This window comes from Larus michahellis, chromosome 5 (assembly GCF_964199755.1).
Source record: "Larus michahellis chromosome 5, bLarMic1.1, whole genome shotgun sequence".
NCBI lineage: Eukaryota > Metazoa > Chordata > Aves > Charadriiformes > Laridae > Larus > Larus michahellis.
This window is the reverse complement of record NC_133900.1, coordinates 52,876,229-52,900,639: the sequence shown is the minus strand read 5'-3', so window position 1 is coordinate 52,900,639 and position 24,411 is coordinate 52,876,229. Positions and strand designations below refer to the sequence as shown.

The window sequence follows — 24,411 nt, the reverse complement described above, 5'->3', positions numbered from 1 at the left end:
TAAGGGGTTGTCTGTGCTCTAAGAAAACATAGAGATTAGAATTACTTCAGTGTTTTGGGGTATGCTCATTCTACAGATAAGCTTGGTTAGTATTACCTCAAGGCTCAGACTTCCTCAGAGTCACATCAAAACCTCATAAAGACAAATGTTTATCTATAAGCTTTCTGGGACGGAGGGCCTCTCTCCCTTATATGGAAATGACTACAGAAATATTAGTAAATTATCCCTGGTGTGAGTTATTTGGCCAGTCCTGCTGGTAGACAGAGACAAATAGCTACTATAATGGACTAGAAACCATGGAAAAATAAGCTTGCTTTTTAAACTCCTAAAGTTGATCTAATTAGTGATGACAACTAGTCTCTAGTTAGTACAAGAGATTTGAGAGTATACTTTAATACTGTTTTCTGTTTCCCTCAATTTTTGCCTGCTTTTCTATCTCCAGATGAGAAAATCAAACATTTCAGTTTTCCAAGAAAGCACCTATCATATAAAGGACACTGCAAACAAAGTATTCTTGCTATTCTGTTTAAGACATCATTTCTGTATAAAATCTGTGGTTCAACATTAACAAATTCATAGACATGTGGTCCCCCATACAGTGAGCCAAGTTCTCTGCTGTCCTATATCCTCAAGCAATCCTAATACAATCCAGGAAAATAAATGCATAAACTATAGGACCAAACCCTCAACAAAAGACATTGATCAGTCTGTAAACTGAGCATAAAGCTTTATGCATTTTTGAACCTCCTTCCCTTCCTGTTTTGGGATAACTGACAGTGTTACGGAACACAAACTGCAATCCGGATGCCACATGCTTTGCAGATGCACTGTAACTCACATCCGACCTGCGTGGTCTCTTCTGAGCAAAGCTGTACCACACTCTGCTTTGTTAACATCTGTTATATCACGCCAGCTAGCTGACATGCCAATGGATTGGTGTAAGAGAGTAAAGGTTGGCAAGAAGTATAATTCTGATTGATTTGCCATATTTGATGTGACTTTGTTGAGGTGTCACACAAAGAATTTGATATTGTGAAATTATGGGATTCCTGTGATAATGTTTTGGGGTTTGTGATGTAACATGTCCAGACTTACCTTAAAAAATTATTATGCCATTTACAGTAGATTTTACAAACTGTTGTTTTCAGAAATATGCTATTTTATTTTATTATGGTGGAAAAAGGCAGGTCAGACACTCCCGTCATCATTGTAAGCATCTCATGCTAAGAATTGGGAAAGATATAACTACCTGTAAATGCAAGGACGTGCCGGTTTGTATTTATAGCAGTTTTTATAACACAGGGATAATTATTAAAGGAAAAACACTGATATTGTTGCTGGGGATGATCCAAAATTTGGCAGATTGATGCTTCTGAGAGTTCTTTCACTGTTAGCATCAGAGTATCTAATTTGCCAAAAGTTACTTAGCCAAGAGAAGTGTCAAAATCACTATTAAGATAAAGACATCTGCTTCTGCATTAGAACAGCAGGGAAAGCAAATGCTGACGTAGTTTTCAAAATAGCGAACAGAAAAAGTAGGAGATGCAACAGAAAAGAAGTGAACAGAGTATTGGTAACTATCAAAGGTTTGTTAAAAGGAGAAGTCCCAGAGAAAGAGTTCAGGACTTCCAGAAAGGCAGAGTATCCACACTTGAAAAAAGGTAAAAGCCTTTATATCATACTACACTGTGCCATAAACATATAGCACTTGATGAAACAGGGTACCCTTTACAAATTCAATGACAATACTAAATCAGCAGAGAGGCCAACAAGACAAACAATGAATCTGCTCTCCAGGCAGACCTTCATAATCTTGAGGAGGCAGCCAACATCAAAACTTCAACAAGGAGTCCATAGTTCTGCCCCTGGGGCAAAATAACCCCACATGTCAACTCAGGATAGGAACTGACTGGTTGAATAGCAGCAACAGTGAAAAGAACCTGGGGATTACTATGGATGCCAAGCTGAATGAGAGCAAGCAGTGTGCTCTCATCGTGAATAAAGCAAAATGCATACTGGGCTACATCAGGAGTTGCAAGGACAGCGGACCGAGGGAAGTTGTTATGCCTTGTGCTCAACATTGGTGAGGCGACACTGAATACTGTATTCAGTTCTGAGATTCCCAAATTGAGAGGGATGTTGAGAGACTGGAGAGGATTTAGTGGAAGGCTATCAAGACAAGCTAGACTAAAATACATGATGTATGAGGAGAGGCTGAGGGGTCTGAGCTTGTTTAGTCCAGTGAAGAGGAGGTCAAGGGCAATCTAATAGCAGCCTCCAATCACTTGAAGGATGCTTCCTGTCAAAGACAGCAAAGCCAAAACTCGGCTTGGTAATGGTAGATGGTGTAGTAAGGGGCAACAGCCACAGATTGCACCTTGGGAGGTTCAACTGGAGGAGGAAAAACTTTTCCACAAGCAGTGTGGTGCAGCACTACAACTGGTTATCCTTGGAGCTGGTGGCAATGTCCACGCCTGGTGCTTTTCCTAACTCAGTTAGACAAAGGCAGAGGCAGCCTGACCTAGCTAGGTGTCAGCCCTGCTTTAAATAAGAGGATGGACAAGAGATCTCCAGAGGTCTTTCCCAACTGGTGTTTCTATGATTCTATAAAATAAATTGACTAAATATTATTCACAAAACATTTAGGAATGAATGTTTGTGCTTAGTACATAGATTTACTGAGTCAAAAATTATCATTAAAGAACATGATTTTACATTCTGTATACATCCAAGATTAGTGTTTAGTTTCCTTTGCTTTTTTTTGAGTGTTTCATTACAGAATATTGAGCCTGTCATTTAGATGAGTAAATCAATGCTTTTAAATTTCTGATTTTGACTGGTCTGGCTTTTTCTCTTGGAGTGATTCTGGAGACTGTTAGAAGTGTGTCATATAATAATGATCAAAAAGGGCTATCCCTGTTCATACAGCAAACTAAATGTGGGGACTGAAAAAGAGAAGAATGTAAATAATCACTGGAGTTTCTCCCCAGTTCTGAGCTTATTTACTCTTAGTTTTAAGGGTATCTGTAATATTTCAATGCAATCCTTTTCCCTTCTAAAAATGCATTTTATTCATAATTATAAAATGTTGTCCAAACACCCGTCAGAGCAGTTTCTCAGAACCCATAACTGATAATGTATTCAGTAAACTGCATTGTAACTTTGAAGAACAGGTTAGGACAAGAAGTGAAGAATAATATCTTTTCTTAATTGAATCTGCAAACAGAATTCAGGGTTGTTAATTAAAATGTGGTCTGGGTAATGGCTTTTCTATTGACAAAAGAAATTACAGTATGAGCTTTACATCTTTTAAAAGAATAGGTCAGATTCCAATTATGTTCACATTGGCATAATCGTAGAGTGTTTCTGTTGATGTTAATTCGTATTTATACCAGTGTTTCAGAATTAAAAATCCATTCAAGCATTTCTAGCAGTACAGTGCAGCCTAGCATGATACTTGACATTGATTTAATTTTAGAAGTAAAAGAAGTAAATGAACAGTACAGCTTCCTGAAATATAAATTGATATAAATTTATCCATAATTTGTAGTTAATGCAGAATGTAATGGAGAAAAGTTAAATTTGTCATCTCATTGTTGAATTCACTTTTTCACTGTAATAATTAATAAATAAAATTAACACTCAGGCACTTGTGATTATTAATAATGCAGAGATCTGAAACAGCAGTAACAATTTCAAGAAATGATACAATCCATTATTTAAACATCAGCTTTCTTACAATTTCAAAATAGCAGCCCTTTTTTTTTATATAATTTAACTTTCTGCAATACTGGAAAAATTAGTGATTTAGAAAAAAAATCTTTCATTTTGCACTCCTCTTGCTCTTCTTGAGAACTAAAGGGTGAATAGAACATTTTATTTCATTCATTATTTCTGGAGAAGAGTAAATTTTTTGCTGTAGACAAGAGCTACTGCCCTGTGGTCAGAAACAATAATGTCTTATATGTAATGGTCTTGTTTCTTCAGCTCTGTACTAGCTTAAAGACCTTTTGTGCTCTTGGGTATGTATGTCCTGAAAGTTACTTCTTTTTCTGCTGTCAGAGTTTGTAATTCTGTTGAAAGTTTCTTTATGTGCATTGAGTCATATTTATAGGCAAGTTACAAAACAATTATTTATATGTGCAGCACAATGTCTCTGTGATAACCTCCCAGTTCCAAATGTCTTAAATGAGGATGGCTGACTATTTGATCCCTTAAGCATAATGATAGGAGTATTGATAATTAAGAATATCCATTTGATAGGGGTTGACTTCACAACATTTATAAAATGCTGTAAAAAAAGGGCCTTGTAATATTACTTATTGTGAGCAGGGCCACAAAAGACTTGAAGTTTCCCATAATAAACTCTGTGGGCATGCATTTAGTTCTCTACAGTATTACTTGTGTTTTGTCCAGAGATCCTCCACAAGCACATGAACACTTCTGTGGAAACCGCTGTCATTGATCAATGTATAGACATAGCTGCATGGAGCTTTTCTCAGAACTCAAAAGCAACATAACTGTGTTTGCACAACCCTGTTTCTGAATTAATGATCCCATCTCTCAGTCAAGTAATTAGCTCCATGTTCACCACGTTCATTTAACTTTAGTATCTCTAGTTTTGGAGAGAAATTTGTTGATGCTAACTCAGGAGTTCTGCACTGAATTCCATTGTACAGCGTAGATGCGTATTCATGTCATCCAAAGAAATCAGCCCTGCAGTCTCCCCTTTACAAACCTTAATTTTACATTTACATTCCCAGTATTACTTATGAATGAGAAATCACAAATGTGGAGAGAGCCTATGAGATTATTAGACATGTGAAAATTTTTTGCTGTTACTTGAAGCATTGGAATAAAATCAGAAACAGATTTTCTTCATAAGATCATAGGACAGTTCAGGTTATAAGGGACATCAGGAGGTCTCTAGTTCAATCTCCTACCCAAAGCAGGGTCAGCTTTGAGATCAGATCAGGTTGCTCAGGGCTTTATGCAGTCTTGTCTTAAAGACTCCAAGGACAGAGACTGCACTGCATCTTTGGGCCAACTGCTCCACTGCTTGACTGTTATGATGGCGAAAATGTTTTTCTTTATATCCAGTTTGAACCTCTCTTCCTTCAATTTATACCCCCTGTCACTTGTCCACCCAACATTCAGCACTGTGAAGAGTCTAGCTCCATCTTCTTGATGACTTTCTTATAGGCACTGGAAGGCTGACATCAGGTTCCCTTGAAAGTCTTCCCTTCTCCAGGCTGAACAAAACTTACTTGGTGGCTATCTGTTGAACTGACTCAAGTTTATCAATGTCTTTCTTGTATGGAGCGTAAGGGGGGGCACAATACTGGATACAACATTCTAGGTGAGGTCTAATGAATGCTGAATGCAATGCTGCAAGTGCCTGACATCTTTACTACATCTAAGATCTTCTTATGCTCTTGAGTGACATAACCTTTTTTTATCAGCTGTCATTAAATTGGAAATTCCTAGTTTTTCTTAGTGTGACTAGATCATATTTATAACCAACTGAGGAATAATGGCATAAATATATACTTAAACAAGAGAGTTGTCCTGATTTTCCCATATAATTTCCACTGGGGAAGACGAAAAATATATCTTGGTTACAAAAGTGTGATCTTACTCTGCCAGTGGACCACAACTCCTCATTCCACTGTTACCCTTCAGTCTGTATTGGCTCCTCACCAGTACTGGAGTGGGAAGAAGATATTGTGCTATGGTGGCAAATAATGGAACTTTTACTGAAATAGAGCTACGTGCAGACTGTGATATATGGATATCTTCCCAGAAAAGATAGATTGATTTTTTACAGTACTTCATTATTCTCATGAATTAAAGATGTAACTATAATAACTCCATAGCTATCATTTAATATATTTAAGATCTTCGAAAAAAATACAAGAGAAATCAACAAAACTGACTGTGGAGCAGGAAATAATACAAGCAAAGAGTGGCCTTGATAGTCACTACCTTAGAAATGTAATTTGGTGGTTGCCAGAGAGATGAAGGACTGACTTTTCAACAAGGCAAAGAAAGCATCAAATTGGTCTTAAGAATGTCAACACTTTGAAAAGTAGCCTTTGTAGTGGTGTGAGTAAAATTATTTAGTGTATAAATGTTTCTGCAGTGGAAATTCAATGGTAAACAAGAAGTCCAAATGTTAATGGTACAGGTTCATTTCACTTTACAAATGAAGTGAAAGATATAACAGGAAGATTCGATTTGTTGGAAGATGCAAGCCATATTTTCCACAAAATGAGAACTAATTTTTATTCTTTTAATTATCCTGCTGTAGTTTTCCCCCCATTTTCCTCATCCAGTTTTCCGTTCTGTTCTTCTTAATCCTTTGTATAGACAGCTATCTTAAATATTCTCCATGATGTAATAGAAAACTTGAATTTATTAAAAAGTTGAATTTATTAAAAAGGGATAAAAATAAAGACAATTCCATTAGCAAAAAAAGGATGTGAGAGGAACAAAGCCCAACAAAAAACCTCTCCACATGGGAAATGGTGGAACAAAAATCTAAAACTGGTGTGTTTACAAGTACAGTAAACTTGAAAACTACCATATTGAAATGACCATGGGGATTTCTACACAGGCTGATGGATGATTCTACACAGAATGATGGAATGAAGCAATACGGTAATTAAAACACTTTTTTTTTACATTCTGTGTGTGCACAATACCACGAAAATATCCTGTCTTGTACCATAATGAAGCTGTAGTACACTATGTGTTAGATTCTCTTCATGGCAGTTTTTGTTTCAGTTAGAGCTTTTCCTGCAAATATCTGAAGTAAATTTAAAAGTCATGCATGCTATACAGCCCAGTGAGCTAATACTGCTGGTGCAGACAGTCCACAGATTAGCACAGTGCTCTGAAAGCTGACCCTCATCCCGCAGCTCAGAATAGCAGACTGATGAATGGGTCAAGGAAGCTAGGATTTTTCCGCAGCTCTGTGAGTTTTGGTGGATAGAAAGATAGCATGCCTGAAGGACTGTGGTGAAACAGGTGACTCCCAAGCAATGGATGCACTGACAGATACAATCCCTAGTCTCACTAACCTACGTGTAATCTATGGTTGCACTGCCACTTTCATGTAAATTAAACCCTGTATTGCCACTGACATGGGTGCTCCCACCCTCTTCTCTGTTGGGAGCTGCTTGTTCTGCTATGTTTCTTGTGTCAAACAGTGAGTCAATTGAAGGAACTAATTTTACTGAAAGGTAACTTAGAAAGATTTGCTATTAACTGGGTCAGTTCTTCAGTTTGTCTCACTGTGTAGCCATCTTTTACTTGTTTAAAGGAGATGAAAATAAGGTGGGATGCAGAAAAGGGTGGGATTTTAGTATCTTGCAAATTGTTTTGGAAAACAGAAAAGATATAGTTGCTATTGTTGCACAGTTTTTGGGGAACCTAAGCTGTGGGCAGGGGAAGAAGCCCAAAGAGAAGCATAATCTCTGGTCACTGTCATAGAGGACCTTGATTTGTTTATCCAGTGCTGGCCTACATACTAGGTTTTTCAGTACTAGAAGTGACTAAAATTCAGATGACAGAAGAGCTTTTTGTTGCTGATCTCTGTCATTGTTGTCAATAAAACTGATTTTTCCTTATCCTTTTCCTTATTTTGGCTTGAATTCTCAGTGAGCCCTGAATTAGAAAAAAAACCCAACAAATCACTCCCCCTCCCCAATCCCAAAGCCAACACCATTACAAAGGGAATTTCTAAACTCAAAATACAGAGTGAATTTGCAATTTCCTACTAGCAGGAATATATATATTGATTATAGTCACCAGTGAGAACATCTAATAAAGTCCACTTGGCTTCAGATTCAGCAAAAGATAGAGATGCCTGAATCAGTTACTTATGTGTAGATGATGATTACATGAGAGCTAGGTGTCTGGTCAATGTCAAGCTTATCAATACAGTTCATGGAGACCAGAGAGCTACTCATCAGTTATTCATTTAGTCAAATATAGGTATGGATTAAAGGGTGAGGTGAACAGTTCTGTAGATTCTATCGATTATAATGCCTAGACCTCCATTATATAGTGGCAGTTTACATATGAAATGTATACACTTATTTTAGGTACTTTAATCTGCAAGATAAATTTTTATCCCAACAGATAAATAAAGATTAAAGCTGCCTTCACTACTGTTGTACCATCCAATACTGGGAATGCTTTATTCTCTTATGTAAGTGCTCTATTTTATAAGACCTTCTAAACCAACGCCACAGTTTCTCTATGATAAAATATTCTGCTGCTTGCCACTCTGGCACTAAGATTTTACAATTTAGAGCTCAGAGGGTTTTGACTGAATGTAAACCTTTTGGCATTGCTGAGTGTCCATAATCGTATGTGTATCCATGGTAACTAGAGGAGAGAAAGTATGGGTGTATAATCCTTCTTAAGTAACACAATGTTATGTTTTTCTTGGTAGACAAAGAGATGCTAGCCAGTCATAAGCATATTAAACAGCCTCTGAATATCAAAGTTGCAGATACACTCTTTACCAGCAAAATGGAAATTGTTTTAGAAAAAATTTAGTGTTTGCTAATAGTTCAGGACTACAGATACAAAATTTCTGGAGCTTCTGTTTTGAATAAAGGTGGGCAAACTAACTTCAGATGAATCATTTTAGTTAAATCTCCTTTCTCTTATGGTTTAATAGAAAAATCATGACTAATAATGCCAATCTTGTTGCTTGTCAGAGAAAGGGCTAAATTATTCTCTGACTAATCATAATGGAATTTACACCCTTTCAATGTGCTATATTCCTGTGTGATAGCCTAAACATGTTCATATAAGCATTTCTGTATGGTGTAAATGATTCAAGAATCAACACGATATTGACTGTACTCCTACATTTTTAAGTAGGGCCTTTTTCCTCATTTTCTTGTTCTATTAATTATTTTTGGTTAGTAAAAAATACAGAGTATTTTAGACACAGTTATGACTGTTATTTAAAAGCCAAAAGTATCTGGACACCATTTTTGTTTTATACTTTCCAGATTTCCTCCTGTGAATCTTGGTAAAGCCTGCAGGAACTGTAAGACTGTTCTCTTATTGACACGAAACACCAGAAGTTGCACGCTTCTGCAAATAAAATTAAACAGAAGGTACATTTTGGGATTGATGCTTAAGTAAAAAAGGCTTTGTATGCCTACTCCTAAATAAGCGTACCTGAAGAGACACAAACTTGAAAAAAAAAAGTTATTTTGCCGTAAAAAAGAAAGAATTAGTCCAATTTTATACACAGGTAAAGTGGTTTCTAAATGGAAGAGTTTTTTTCCAATTTTCCATGAGTTTTCAGCTGCTTTCTAATAGGACATACAAACTGAAGGAGGAAAGCAAGCATAGGTTCTGATCCCACAGCATTTTTTTCTCCAGCTGCTGACCCACAGAAATTTGGCATCTGTGGCTTCTCAGCCATGAAAGTAATCCATTGAGTGGAAATCTGGGGTTTTTTTCTGCTTGTGGTTTTTTTTTTTCTTCCCATCTATGAGATACTAAATTTGGTGTTTTGATGTCCTTCACAATGTCAGACACTGATTATGCTTAACACAGTTTCTATTTAAATAAATAAGATTGGGAGTCCCCAAGTTAGTATTTTCTGACAACATTACTAGGTATGTTTATCTCTCTTTCCCCGCGCCCTTCCGCCATGGGGTTGGAGGAGGGTGGGGAGAGGACAGAAGAGAAGATAATTAAATAAAATTTACTGTCACTGTATTTTGCCAAGAATTTAATTATGAATACAACAAAGAAAAGAATTAGGCTGTAGGTCCTGAAGATTTTAATCTTTCCTGAGAAATCTGTCATAGCCGAGTCCTCATTGAAAACAGGGAAAGGTCCAGTGTAGGAATCACAAGGAAGAAAACCTCCATTCTGGACCAGGATCAGAGAACAAGAATAAGGACTATAATCCAGTTTCCCTGTAAGTATCTGTAGCCTTTGAGAAAATAATCCATTTTCGATTTTTCAAATGAAAATGCTTCAAAGTCTCTCATTACCACACTGGTAAGGTAGTGAAGTAAAAGATATAGACTCGTTTGTATTCCCTTAACTGCATATCTGATGTTGAAGAGCATGATAACCTCAAGAAACTGGAGTAATGGAGCTCTAGAAGAAGGATAAACTGATTAAACAGAATTGTAGAACTGCGAAACTTCTTGGATGCTCAGTGTACAGCATCACACACTCTTATTCCAAGGGAGAATCAAATATAACTTTTGTGATTTTCATATTTGTTTCTCTGCTCTGTACTTAGAAACCTCAAATGACTTCCCAAGTTAATGACTTCCAACGGTTCAGTTTCTTTTATCATTTACTAAGTTTTTCTTATAATAGCTGTGCCAAATTATGCAGCCTGCATGTATTGTCCTGTTCCTGGATACATTCATAACATGTAGTCATGGAACCAGAATGATCTAGTCTGGTGATGTGCTTTTTGGCAGTAATTTTTCTTCGAAAGGAAAAGGCTAGTCTGATACATTAAATGGTTCTGTGCTAGATCCAGAGCTCATTGGTTTGTTCTCGTTTTAAGTGTTGCCCTGGAAGTGCCACAGTATGTTTCAATATGTGAAGTTAGCTGGTTCAGTAGTTGTGATGATAAACAACAAAACCTGCTGAAGTTTAAAGCTGTTTAATAATAAATAAGCAAGCCTTAAGTAATTTTAACAGTGCTCTGAGCAATATACTTTAAAACTTGTGGGACCTTTGTGTAGTTTTTCTAGAGGGCTGCATGGGCTGGAAAGATCACCCACTCCTGTCATAAGTAGACTCAATTCTCTAAGGAACCTATGGATCTGGAATTCTGTGCATAGGAGGGAGTAAGCTGGATGTAATTCAAATATCATCCTTCAACAAACACTCAAAGCACTGGTATAAATATACCCATGCAGTCTCTTTACTCTTTTTCTTAGTGGAGTCTGGCTCCTGGAACAGAAATAAATTACAGAAAACATTGCATTAACATAGGATGGAGGAAGAGGTCTTGGAAATAAAGGGTGTGTCGATGTCTAGACGGCCTAACCTGCTGCAGAATTCCCATAATCTGTCCAGATATGCAGGAATTGCGGTTATGGGTGCTAAATGTTGAAACTTGCAATAGATTCCATTTTGCCAGGAGAATAATCGATGGAAATTCCATTCAGACATCCCAGTTTATTCATCTCTTGGCTTTTCTTGTTGATTTACCATGGGGTGCAGGGCAGAAGGGAAGGATAAGTTTCCAGAGAAAGTGCCACAGAGCTCAAAATGATTGTTTGGTAACCCCCTCGTGGTGGACAATAGCGTGTCGCTTAAACTATATACCTATGATGGCCTGGGAGTTTAATCTGAAAAATAACTTGGGGTTTCTTTTCCATATGCTGTACCATCATAGTAGAGATCTGTGGAAGTACTTAAGTGACATTCCTCACAATTGCAAAAGAAGACTCTATGAAAGACTTTCTTCATGGTTCACTGTAAACTTTTGAACTTAACTTCCATTGCTGATCAGCCACAATAGCATTTGTTAATGTTATAGGTATGGCACAAAGCCCTTGATTTCCCCTGTTTGAAACGTGGTGGAGAAAATAATTTAAAATACATATTATTTCTTAATTGTGTCACTGTATTATGCATAATTTTTCATAGACAATTTTAATAATTTTAGTGATGTAAGCATATGTACTGTGCTACAGAGCATGTATGATTTAACTGTAATAATAAGATTTTTATTTGGGGTTTTTACTCTGAAGACAGCTAAGAAAAGTCTCAGAGCTTCCCAAAACCACTCTTTCCAAAGAAACCACAATGTTACAGAGCCCTTTCATCATCCAGCATACGGTACTGTAGAACACAAAAATATACACTGTACTACTTTAAATTAATTCATATTTGCAGGAGACAGTCTGTGTGAGTATGTGCAATTATGAAATGTAACTTTTTTTTCCTCTTGACTTTTTTAGCTGCCTCACCCCTTTTATTTGAACACATACATATGGTGTGTGAGAGTCAGCAAGCTTTCTGTAAATGTTTGGAAGGAGCATCTGTCAGACAATAAAACTTACAAGAAAACATGCTTCTCATTTAAAGTGTATTCACTAGAACTATTTCAGCGTTGGAATCAGTTCATTTGTATAGCTTGGAGGCATTAATAAGAGCAGAGAACTGTAAAGGCACCAGAAAACTCGAACTGTTACTAAGAATTCAAGGTATTTTTTTAAAGCATTTCGTCTATTCGGCATCACAGTCTTCTGATAGGAACCTGAACCAGTTGACAGATAGGAAACCTCTGATATTCCACCCAAAAAAACTGGAAACAAGAAGATGGCATGCTTTTTGTAAACCTGGAAAGTCTAAAGATTACAATAATTGTTGGACCAAAGGGACCCTCTTCAGGCATAAATAGCAAGACTCCTACTGTCTTCTCTTGCAGACCAACTCAGCTGCCAGCAAAAGCAGGTGCTCTCCCCCTACCAGTGCTCCAGAGGAAATATTTAGTGAGTATTCACAGCTCTTTTTACAAATTAATATATTAATAGCATTTTAGTTATATTTGTGTAGTTTTCTCAAAGAACAAAAGCATTTAAAAATAAGTTTTTAAGGCTGTTATTTTAAACAATTGCTGAAGTTCAACAGTCTGATGCAATTTCCATATTAATTTAAAAGCAAAATTTGCACAATCTATGACAGCAACTTTTTAAATATGTTGGTTTTTACCAACTGCGTAGCTTAAACAATCTGAAGCAATTACAATGTATTTTTAATGCACAAGTTATGACAGCAAAGTAATTTATATAAATATGAAATGTATTTGACTTAAATGTTATGCCATAAAACAGCCTTTGTAGAACACAAATTTAAAATAAATCATTTCTTTTGGCAAAGTAACCTGCAATTTAATCTTTAGAAGAATAAATATGCCACTAATGTTTTCCACAGAAACAGTTGCTACCCTAATTAATTCAAGATGTGACTCTAATAAGATTTCAAAAGAAAATCAGAAACAGATTTTTCTCAGAGGTAGCATTATGGACAAGGTTAAGATATTTTTATTTTCATTAGAAACACTTGTCCCAGATAGAATTACAGATTTGTAGTATATAGCACGGAAATATCAAATCTGAAAGCATTATAATAATGTTTTTAGAAGCATAACAATTTTTAGTGTTTCAGATATATGCTTTCTTTATGGTTATAATTTACGGTACTTTACATTTTATTAGGTAACTGTTATTCAATTTGGAGTTTAGAGTGACTAATATGGTTAATGTATTTTTTTCTTTTTGTGTGGAAGGGAATGGAAAACCTGATGGTCGTCTACTGCTCCTGTAAAGTTATCTGGACATTACTTGTAACAATACTAGGTTATGCCAGCACCTTGCCTGTGGGTGATGATTCTATTTGCACAGCAGAGGAACTTGCTAAATACAGCATAATCTTCACAGGGAAATGGAGTCAGACTGCTTTTCCTAAGCAGTATCCACTTTATAGGCCCCCAGCACAGTGGTCATCAATGCTAGGTAAGTGAAGTATGTACAGTTTTAAGAACAGATAAACCGCTCGACCGCTGTGATCTTTTTTTTTCCTGAATAGTCAATTTTAAGATAAATAATGAAAAAGGAAAAAAATAGCCAAAGTTACTAAAATCGAAATGCAGAAATTGAAGTATCCACAATACTTTCAAAAATCTACAACTGTTTTCAATTGACTTCTGTTTTCAATTGGCTGCAGCTGAAATAAACAGTGATAAGCCAAATGTTTTAGTGTTCACTCAGTTTTATACACATTTTTGTTAACCTCAGAAATAAAGCAGAGAAATTGAAGAAATAGGGAGAATCTAAACCAGACTTTTATGTCATGCCATGTATTCACTCAAATAGGTGTTACTCATAGTTCTGACTACAGCATGTGGAAAAAAAATGAATATGCCAGCAATGGTGTACGTGATTTTGCTGAAAAGGGTGAAGCATGGGTATTAATGAAAGAAATAGAAGAAGCTGGAGAGAAAATTCAGAGTGTACATGGAATCTTCTCTGCTCCTGCCATTTCCAGTGGTACAGGACAAACCTCCACTGAATTAGAAGTGCATTCAAGACATCCTTTAGTAAGTAAATGTACATATTAATTTTAAAAGTTTATTTTATGTCACTAGCACCCAAAATTAAATGTTTGAGTTCTCACTTGTAGGAACAATATAATGTAAAGAGTTACTAAAAAGCATGTCACATTGCAGGGAGCACTGTACAGGTTCTATAAAGTAGAAGAGCATAATGACAATTCTTTCAAAAATTTCAAGTTAAAGTTAATATGAGCAGGACTGGAGCATATCAAAGTACGTGATGCAATCCTGATGGATCATTTTGTTTCATTAGGTTTCATTTGTTGTACGAATTGTTCCAAGCCCTGACTGGTTTGTGGGTATTGACAGCCTAAATCTCTGTGAAGGAGACCGCTGGATGGAAGAAGTATCAATAGATCTATTTCCATATGACGCCGGAACTGATAGTGGTTTCACATTTTCCTCCCCAAACTTTGCCACTATTCCACAGGACACAGTTACAGAGGTAGGTGTATATACATATTTTAGCACTTCATACCTGTGTGTTTTGAGTCCTCCCTTTAAAAGATAACTATCATATGACTACACAATAGACTTTTGTGAAACATTTCAGTATTTGAGACTGCTGATGCAGTCCTCTATATATCCTCTCTATATGGATTCATTACATAGCTGGTAACACTACTGTTTTTGTTTATTTTCTGTATCTTTCAAATTTATTAGGTAAATGCACACAGTTCATGAAAATTTGGCTCTAAATTTAAAATATTTTCTGTAAAAGCCGGCTATTTTCATATTATTTTTAACAATTCTTAAAACACCAGGAAAATAAAAATATTCAAAAAAGTCCTGGCGTTACTAAATATGTACCTAAACAGGAAAATTCGTAGTAGTGAATACTGATGTGGGGAGGAGTTTTCAGTTAAAAGCATTTCTGAAACCTGAAACTGTTACATTTGAGGGAAAGGAGCTAAGGGAAAGCAGAGAACTTCTCCATTGTTACTGCAGTGACCCCACTTTCAATCTCTTATGCTTGCTCGGTATTCTAAATGCCTCATACTTTGCTTTTGTCCTTTAAGGGTGGTGGGGAACAGGACATTTTGATTCAAATGTTTTGAATACTATAAGCATTCAGTCAGACCTTTCTTTAAGTCAGTATTTCTAGAGCCAAATGCTGTGTAATGAGTAATGAGAAAGGGAACAGAGAAGCTGGAGAACAATACATTTGGCCTCCTATATCCGTATGACAGCTGCTATAGCATACTGAATATTATTATTTAATACTCTCTCATTCTTTCTTGTAGTAACATCCACTTCCCATCAAACCATTCCATACATTACTCTGTTTTCGGTACCTCCCACCGCAGTCCTCTATGCAAAAGCTGGCACAACTCATCGTACCCAGTCTCAAAGCATTCTGCATAAAAATTTTGGGATTACCAGCAGTAGCTGTGCGAACTGAGGTTCACAGAAACTAGTCATATGCATTTCACTTGCCAAAAAGTATTAGCATGATATGTAAACATGATTTTACAGTTATCTTCTTACTAATATGATGCAGTTTCTTTAAGGTTCCCCTTTTTATTTCACAGATCACTTGTTCCTCTCCAAGTCACCCAGCAAACTCATTTTATTATCCCAAACTCAAAATTTTGCCACCTATCGCTCAAGTAACGATGGTGAAATTAAAGAAAAACCAGCTGGGTCTTCCTGCACCTTATCTTAATCTTCCAGCTAAAAGCAATGAAATAATAGACTCTGTCTCAGGTAAGCGATTAGTACTTTGCTATGCTTAATTCTGTTATTTCCATTCATTCAGAAAATATGTGGAAATCTGGCAGGTGATATGGATGAAACAGGTGATCAGGCAGAATATTCTCCCATCTGCATAGGAATAGTTTCCAGACTCACACACGGGAAATAAAACCAGTTGAAGTAAAAGAGAATCCCTGGAAGACTAAGGAAGAGATTTCATATCTGAGCTATGGTTCAAAGGTTTGGGTTATATCCACAGTGAGGGTTACTCAAGCATTAACATAGCATAGATCACTGAATTTTATAAGAAACAAATAACATTTGACCAGAATCAGAGTTCCCAGTTTCTTTGCAACTTTGAAATAAATACTCATCCTTAAGTTTTTACATGACAATGGAGCAAAAGAACTATTATTGTTGTCTCTTTCTGTGTTAGGGGGCTTGGTATTTATGTGCAATAAAAACTAATATAATTCAATTGATTTGGACATATCTGGACAGAAACACACATCCTGACAATAAAAATAATGTTCTCTCTCATTTTTCTTTTCTTAAAAACATTAGTTAATAACCTTGTTTAGGTAGGAAGACATACAAACTACTGACTCAAGTCAGTCTTAAGGATAATTTTCGAATCTACAAATTAACAAATTCTATATTTGCTCTAAGGGAAAGACAGCAGTTGGACAGTGTCCACTGAGATTTTATCTGTATACTTTTCCAGTGGATTTTTACAAAGTGTAAGAGGAAGCGTTAAGAATAAGAAGACTGACATCCTAAATACTCTTTTAGAGACAGCAATAGGCTAAATCCCCAATGTATTCCTAGAATAGCTGCCATGTTCTAAGAAGAGCTTCTCCAGAACAAGTCTGAAGACAGTATGCCTCTAGCTCTGTGCTAGTCACCTCACTATGCATGATTTATACTTTAATAAGTGCATTTCTTTATCAATTTGTTTAATGTATTTCTCTTAGTAAACAAGACAGATGCAAAGTGAATGCTACTTACCTCATTTTCAGACATATGCCTTTCCCACAACATTTGAAAGGAATATTTGGCCCTTTTTAGGATATAGATTTAAAACAATGCATTTAAAGTATGATATTTAAAAAATAATTTTAAATCATATATACCCACTTTATTGTATATTAACCAGTAAATCAGTCTCTTCAAAACCTATTCCAGAATCAAAAGGACAGATTTAATTACCAGACCGTGTCCTTCCTTCCCACTAGGAACATGGGAATGAATGATCACAACGGAAGTGGTGAGCTCCACTGTAATACCAGAAATTGATACCAGAGGTCACAAATTTAGTACAGCATATAAAGCTGGTTTTGTGCACACATTTTACTCACAAATGCTGTAATACACAGTTTTGATGCAATTTCCTGTGACAAGCAATATTTTAATTTAACCTGCTAAGGAATAATCACCTATATTTTTATGAAAGATATTTTCAAGGGAAGTATACATTATGAAAAGTACTTTAGAGTTGCTGACTTCTTTTCTTGAAGTAAATTAAAACTATATTGAAAATGCTTTTAGTATTTAAAAGCTTCTAGTGACAGGATATCTTTATTGTCAAAGGGAACTGTAGTGTACATACCAAACAATAGCAAGATGATTTAATGATAAAAATAATTGAACTTTTCTTTATTTCTGAAGCAAATTGGAACAAAAGTCAAATGGAATTCGATATGAACAACTACAGGAACAATATCTATCTGCAAAGAAATATAAGTGTACCTAAATAAACCAGAGAAAAGCTTTAATCCCAGTGTTCTTAGTAAGCAATGAAAAGGCAAATGAGTTATAAAATTATAAAACAGTAAATGTTTTCTAATGCAATCTGTTGAATGCAATTATTTTAAGCATAGTTTTCTTTGATTGGAATTCTATATTTTCAATTCAATAAATAACATGCTGCCCTACTGATATAGTACCTCAGAGAGTCTCTAGACTGCAGTAATAATAATGATAATAATATCAGTGGTGATGAGCTTAGGAGCTGAAAACAGACATTTTTATTTATGAGACAACGTATGGATTTTATTAATATCACATGTATTATTATATAAGAAAGGACACTATTTGATCATCATTCCTTAATGCTTTGACAACTATTTACTTGCCTTAAGCAACAATTTATGTGACGTTACCTTTGTTTTTACTGTATATTGCAGAAACACCACTGGACTGTGAGGTTTCACAATGGTCTTCCTGGGGTCTCTGTAGAGGTCTTTGCAGAAAAACAGGGACCAAGATCAGAACTCGTTTTGTACTTCTTCAGCCTGCCAATAATGGAATGCCTTGTCCAAATCTGGATGAAGAAACAGGCTGTGAACCAGAGAATTGTGTCTGAAATAAAGAAAGGATAATAATTTAGATAATTTAAAAGTAGGATAAGTTTGACTAAATCTAAACTACATATGAGTCAATGTTCCTTATAATTTGGGTATGCTGCATTATTGTGCTGAAAAGGTATATTATACTGGTTTTGAAAGTTGTTTTTTAATATCAAGATTTTGGGGGCGATTAAATTCCTAAGGTTTAGTGTGACAACAGTGTTTGATTATTTACAGACCAAAAAACCCCAAATAAATCCTTGCTATAAATATACTGTAAGTTCTTGGAGTACCCTCTAGTGGTAGAAAATATGACATTTGGAAAGTTTATACTTCATGCATGTAAAAATCTTTCAATCGCAAAATCTAAACTAGTAGCGTTCTTAAATAATGTAATTTGTTGATCTACAGCTATTTATACCTAGACATTAATTTTTTCTCTAAATTATGTTTTTATAATTTATTGGCATTTTTGTTGTCTTTCTAAACTTGTTTAAGATGCATTTCTTCAGAAACTGCTTACATAAATCAGAGTGACCAGATGTTTGCAGTGTGGTTAAGAAAATAATATAACTGAGTAAACTTTTCCTGAGACTTATGAATACATGAAAATGTCTTTCTTTTTCTCTTTTTCTCAGAAGTGAGAATAATATATGTCATGAGGACACTTGGCCAACAGAATTACTAGAAAAAATCAGAAGTGTGGATGCTAGTAGAAAACCTCTGAACTTAATTAAAAATGTTAGCTGAGATTTAAAAACTAACTGACTGCTGGTGTGTGTCCCTCATGAGACAACTATCTCAAAATTAACACTGTTGACCATAACATAAATTATATCATTGTCTTTATACAGGCAGTAAATGTGTCTGTGTTTGTTTAAATGTGTTTGCTGCTATTTGTGTCATTGTAAACTTTTTACAGAGAAAACTGACCAATGTTTTAATATTATACAAAACTGAGGTATACACAGATATAACAAAACACAGTATGTCAGAAATTGTTGCTGACTGCAAGTTTTAATGCTCAAATAACTTATTTCATAAGTATAACAAAAAACAAAATTTGTAGAACAAAAATAAGTATAACAATAACAAAAAATTATAAAATGAGTGTAACGTGGTTTATAAAGACTTGCGGCTATCTACTAGGAAAAGGATTTTGGAATAACACTGTTCAATAGAACATGTTTACAGTCAGCCCACAAAATTTTTACCGCACACTGCAATTTTACAAATATTCAGCGCAGATATTGAACAGGAGATGTTGGTGTTGAGTAGGTTCTTTTTGGAATATGCCAAATAACAGAAAATTTATTATGTACTTAAAGAAGCACACTGTATTCTTGTAGGGTTGAAACATTTAAAATGTTCTCTATATTTTTTTTCCAGGAGATAAATCTTTCAAAGACCCAAGGATATTTGAAATTTTATCAGACTAGACTAAGTTGGTCCTGCAAATGCTGATAAACACAGAGTTAGAGCTAAGTATAGGAATTTCTACTTCTTGCACTCTTCAGATTCCCGCTGTTGCCCATTTTTTAAAATTGTTTCACTTACTCTTTTTATTACACCTGTTTTTTTCAGGTTCCACTGTTTCCATTCTATTATGGAAATACTGTTATTACACTACCATTTTCATCTTTTGTGTTTAGTTAATTTCTCCACCTTTTCAGTTTTTTTCCTTTATTTTTTTTATATTAATTTTTAGTCATTCTATACTTTCTTTTCTGCTAAACTTATTTAGAATCATAGAACAGTTTGGGTTGGAAGAGACCTTTAAAGGTCATCTAGTCCAGCCTCCCCTACAATGAGGAGGGACATCTTCAACTAGATCAGGTTGCTCAGAGTCAATTCCAACCTGACCTTGAATGTTTCCAGGGATGGGGCATCTACCACCTCTCTGGGCAACATGATCCACAGCGTTTCACTACCCTCATTGTCAAAAATGTCTTCCTTATATCTACCCTCTTTTAGTTTAAAGCCATTACCCCTTATCCTATCACAACAGGCCCTGTTAAAATGTTTGTCCCCATCTTTCCTGTAGGCCCCCTTTAAGTACTGAAAGGCCGCAGTAAGGTCTCCCCAGAGCCTTCTCTTCTCCAGGCTGAACAGCACCAACTCTCTCAGCCTGTCCTCATAGGAGAGGTGCTCCATCCCTCTCATCACCTTTGCGGCCCTCCTCTGGACCTGAGTATATATACTATATAGTTATACAGTTATCACCATCATAGAAACCTAGACATCTATTGAAGTATGTATTTAAATATTCTCTGAGGACAGGAACTAATTTCAAATTGATTGATCAACTGGTGACAGTCTAAACTCAATAAAGGTCTTGGGCAGAAAACAGATGCAAGTTAAAATTATGACTTAGGGAAAATAAACCCACAAATCATAAGATATCCTTGGAGGAACCTTCCTGGAAATTCTCTAAACACTACAGTTTTGCTCCTTCAAATGTCCAGAACAACTAAAGGGCTAGGTCCGGTAGAAAGGCATCTGCCTCTGTGATTGTATACATGACTCAAATCTAGGATTTCAGTCCTACAAGATGTGATTTGGTAGTGGAGCAGTCTCAGTGTTTACTCAAACTCCTGAAGTGAAAAGTTTCCTAATGGACACTGAAGGACAAGGGATGAGAGGGAGAGGTGGAGGAGAAGGCAAAGCGAATATGTATAAAGGCAACACACTACAGGAAACTCCAGTTATTGATAAATAATTTTTCTATTTTAGAGTGCTACCATGCATGAATATTCACTGCAGGTTCCTTCAAGCAGAAGTTTCCTATCTAGTTAGTTACTTGGATATGGGTTTTTTTCTAAGTGACTTCAGGAGACCTTGGTAAATATGGCACACTTTAAGGATGCCTTTGTGGCAGTATAATGTTTGGCCATAAATATAGTTCCAGGTATTCCTTTTGCAAACACCATGGATAGAGACATTGTTTGGCAAGAGTGTGGATACAGTGAGTTCTACTGAAGCACATTGTAATGATGGAGCATATTTCTCATAACGTATCTTTATTAAACCGATTAGTGAGGTACATGATCCCTGTGTGGTCATTACTAGGCCTTTGTAGCTTCTACTTTCAGCACAGTCTTGGATTTGTCTTAAAAATTTTGGGACAGCGAAGAAACACAAAGAAGCTCCTCCTTCCTTTTCCCTTACAGCCACAATGCTGTGGTCCTAAATACATGAGATTTAGGGAAGGAAACAGGTAAATTAATTTCTAGGTTAAACTAATCTCAGAAAACACCTTGGGAGGAAACTTGAAATGGATTTGTAAAGAAATTTTTTTTTTGCAAGAACGTTTTATATGAAGAATGAGCTTTGATGCCTTGATTCTTGCAGAACGGAAGACACTGTTAAAGGTAAGTATAGCAGCAAAAAAGTCACCATAGACTTGAACTAAAAAAACTATGAACACAAAATTCAATTCCTATAGCTGAATTGGGTACCTCATTACTGCGAAAAACTAGTTCAGTACCTTCGGGAATTTCAGGACAGTTAGCTGTGAACATATGAAAGCTCTTCCTATTACCTCCTAGTAGGTAGGAATGACAGCTAAAGTTGTGTATATATTTATGCTTTTCTATGGTCTTTGGCTTATCTGCAGATATCCAATAGAGTACCTTGGTGGTTAAGGACTAGGAAAAAAACAAGGGTCCTTTTTATAGATAAGTCAGGATACAGGATGGACTGATGCGATCTACGAATTGAACTGAAGTGAACTGAACTGAACTAAACTGCAAACCTGTCCCTGGTACCACAGCATAAAGGGTGGTTATGTGAGCCTTAGGTGGACTAAAGGAGAGGGCAGACATTTAATGCCACCAAATACTCCAAGATGACTACGATGGATGCCCAGGGTGTGTGTGTGAAGCAAACTTAATAACTACAGTTTGAAGCCTTGTTCTATGTTGCTAAGTAAATATGCCTTCCCACAACTGAGGAGAAGCTGTATCAGATGGCCAGTTCTATAAGCGTACTGTGCAAGTGGGCCAACTCCAACTGACCGAATCTCGTCCACCAAGCCTGCTATGAAATGTTGTAGGCAACTGTCAAAATGGCAAATGGCAAAGAGTCTGCTGTTAAAGATCATTTTGGGGAGGAACAGTCTTGGATTCATTGAAAAACAGCTCTGATACCCTAGCCACACTGCCTAACTTAAGCATGGTCATGGAAACTAATGTGTGCCTAACTTCTAGAACGGGAAAGAAAGCATATGCCAGCCTTTCTGATCACCGAATAAGCACTGTCCCCATCAGGTTATAACTGGAGTGCGAGCAAAAGATCTGAGAGTACCTCATGGTACTGAAGACAAAAAAGTACATTTAATGATATTCCCAGTCCCAGGTAATTGAAGTACATAGGGAATATCTTATCTGTCATGAATGATCCAACATAATAAAGTTACTCCTACTAGTTCATGGCAATATTTAACATGCTCAGAAAATAACTCTAAGGCATGATACAGCAATTCTGAAGTCAGACAGATCCTTTTTAATAGGGTGTAGTACGCAGAAATTGTATCCATGGTAACTTACAGGTACTGTGAATGCCTGAGACAAAAACCTCTCAATGTGCTGCGTGACAACCTGGTCACCTGGAGGCTGACTTATTTTTGTTTGTTTGAAGTCCAGCAGCCCTACTACGTTACCATTTGCTAGCCAAAAGTACAGAAGTAATGTGTTTGTCCCAACTGGTTTGGGCAGGTGAAGGGTAAAGTGGCATCCCCTTGTACTCCTTGTCTTCTACCACTGGAACATGGAATTTTGGAAACCTCAAGTAGCCAATGAAAAGCTGAAAGGATGATTGTTTAAGTAGCTCACAATCTGCTGTCCATCCTTCTTCCTTGATACTAGGAAAATACATGTTCTTGTGTTATGATGGAGCCAATTCTACAGCTACCAGCACTAGCAGAATGCATCTCCTGCTAAAGCAGATTCTCAGAAGGGCTGCTCAGAAATGGATAGGAAGACCAACAGTTTTATTTACTAATAAATAAGTGTCACCAAATAACAGTAAATGCAAATGGGACGTTCTATGAGGAAATTAAAAGAAGACTTCAGCGGAGATGTTGGAAAATAAGGGAAAAGGGCTAGTCATGATCCTTCAGTGTGTGCATAGTGTTCAGGATGCAACTTATGCAGCTGAACACTTGACAATTATATAAAACCAGAACATAAAATAAAATCCAACTACCACCTTTTCAAGCAAAATAAATGCTGGTAAAATTCCAGCAAGGAGACAGTGTTTTCCTTGTCTATGGCACCACGTACTGACTATATGGCATGTGTGTGCATACGGTAGCTTATATCCCATACCCTGAAGCCAAGATGACAGAACTCTGAAGTGAACTAAGAGGTTCATCAAAGACACATTCAAGGACAGGTCTGAACAATTTCATCTGCAAATGCCAGGGGCTGCTGAGGAACATTGGCGGGGTTGGAGAGAGTCAGTGATCAAACTACAGAGTTTTACAACAGGAGTGTAGCAAGCTTCTGAAGGGGAAAACGAGCACAAAGGTGGTTCCACCTTTGGAAAGATCCCATAGGTAGGTCCTCCCTGCTGCAAAATGACGACATATCCTCTCACATTGAGGCAAACCTTTCAGACATGGTGATCTCAATTTACAGGACAAGGAACACTTGAGTGGTAACTGAGCTCATTGTCAGGCATATAGATTGTTTGGTCTATATTAATACAAAGGGTGATAATAAACCCCTTTATCATTATTTAATTTAGACTATAACCTTCTTTAGAGAATTTATTAGGCAGTATGTAAGAGAAAGACATTCTTATGTAAAAAGGTCTTATTCAGAAAATGTTAATTTTATTATTTTTTTCCTGCTGTGTCATATTAATTAGTGTTTCAGACTCTCTTCTTCTTTGTAATTCTTTCAGCAGTTTTATGCAGTCTCTATGGGTTTTGTACAAGTGTATATACATATGTCCAATGATTTAGGTTGGAAATGACAAGATTTCTTAATAAAAGAGGAGCAAAATTCTGGAATAATCACACAGAATAAATGTGAAATATAAGATAACAAGTTCATTTAAGTTGAAAATTGAGCAGTTTATGGAAAGAAATAGCCAATGTGGTTGCTTAGAGTAATCTAGGGAACTGATTTCAAGTACCTGAGAGGTCCTTTCCAGTTTCATATTCTTATATGTGTATAAAATAAAATTTTAATCTAGATGCTGGGAAAGAAGAAAGATTTTACAAGTTATCTT

General features: G+C 36.1%; 1 protein-coding gene across 1 annotated transcript; it reads left to right on the top strand.

Annotated features, from left to right (window-relative positions):
• The first annotated feature begins 11,917 nt into the window (after positions 1-11,917).
• SPON2 (spondin 2) lies at positions 11,918-21,217 on the top strand. Its single transcript, XM_074587315.1, has 6 exons — positions 11,918-12,509; positions 13,307-13,532; positions 13,893-14,116; positions 14,385-14,576; positions 15,664-15,838; positions 18,013-21,217. Exons 1-6 carry the CDS (start codon positions 12,342-12,344, stop codon positions 18,189-18,191), a joined length of 1,164 nt encoding a protein of 387 aa, XP_074443416.1. The 5' UTR covers positions 11,918-12,341; the 3' UTR covers positions 18,192-21,217.
• The last annotated feature ends 3,194 nt before the right edge of the window (positions 21,218-24,411 follow it).

What these genes read in the sequence shown, in the direction of transcription:
- SPON2 (XM_074587315.1), top strand. Translation starts at nt 12,342, where the DNA reads ATGCTTTTTGTAAACCTGGAAAGTCTAAAGATTACAATAATTGTTGGA. An exon ending in TGCTCCAGAGGAAATATTTA is followed by an intron (nt 12,510 to 13,306) that starts GTGAGTATTCAC and finishes TTTGTGTGGAAG; the next exon opens with GGAATGGAAAACCTGATGGT. An exon ending in AATAATAGACTCTGTCTCAG is followed by an intron (nt 15,839 to 18,012) that starts GTAAGCGATTAG and finishes TGTATATTGCAG; the next exon opens with AAACACCACTGGACTGTGAG.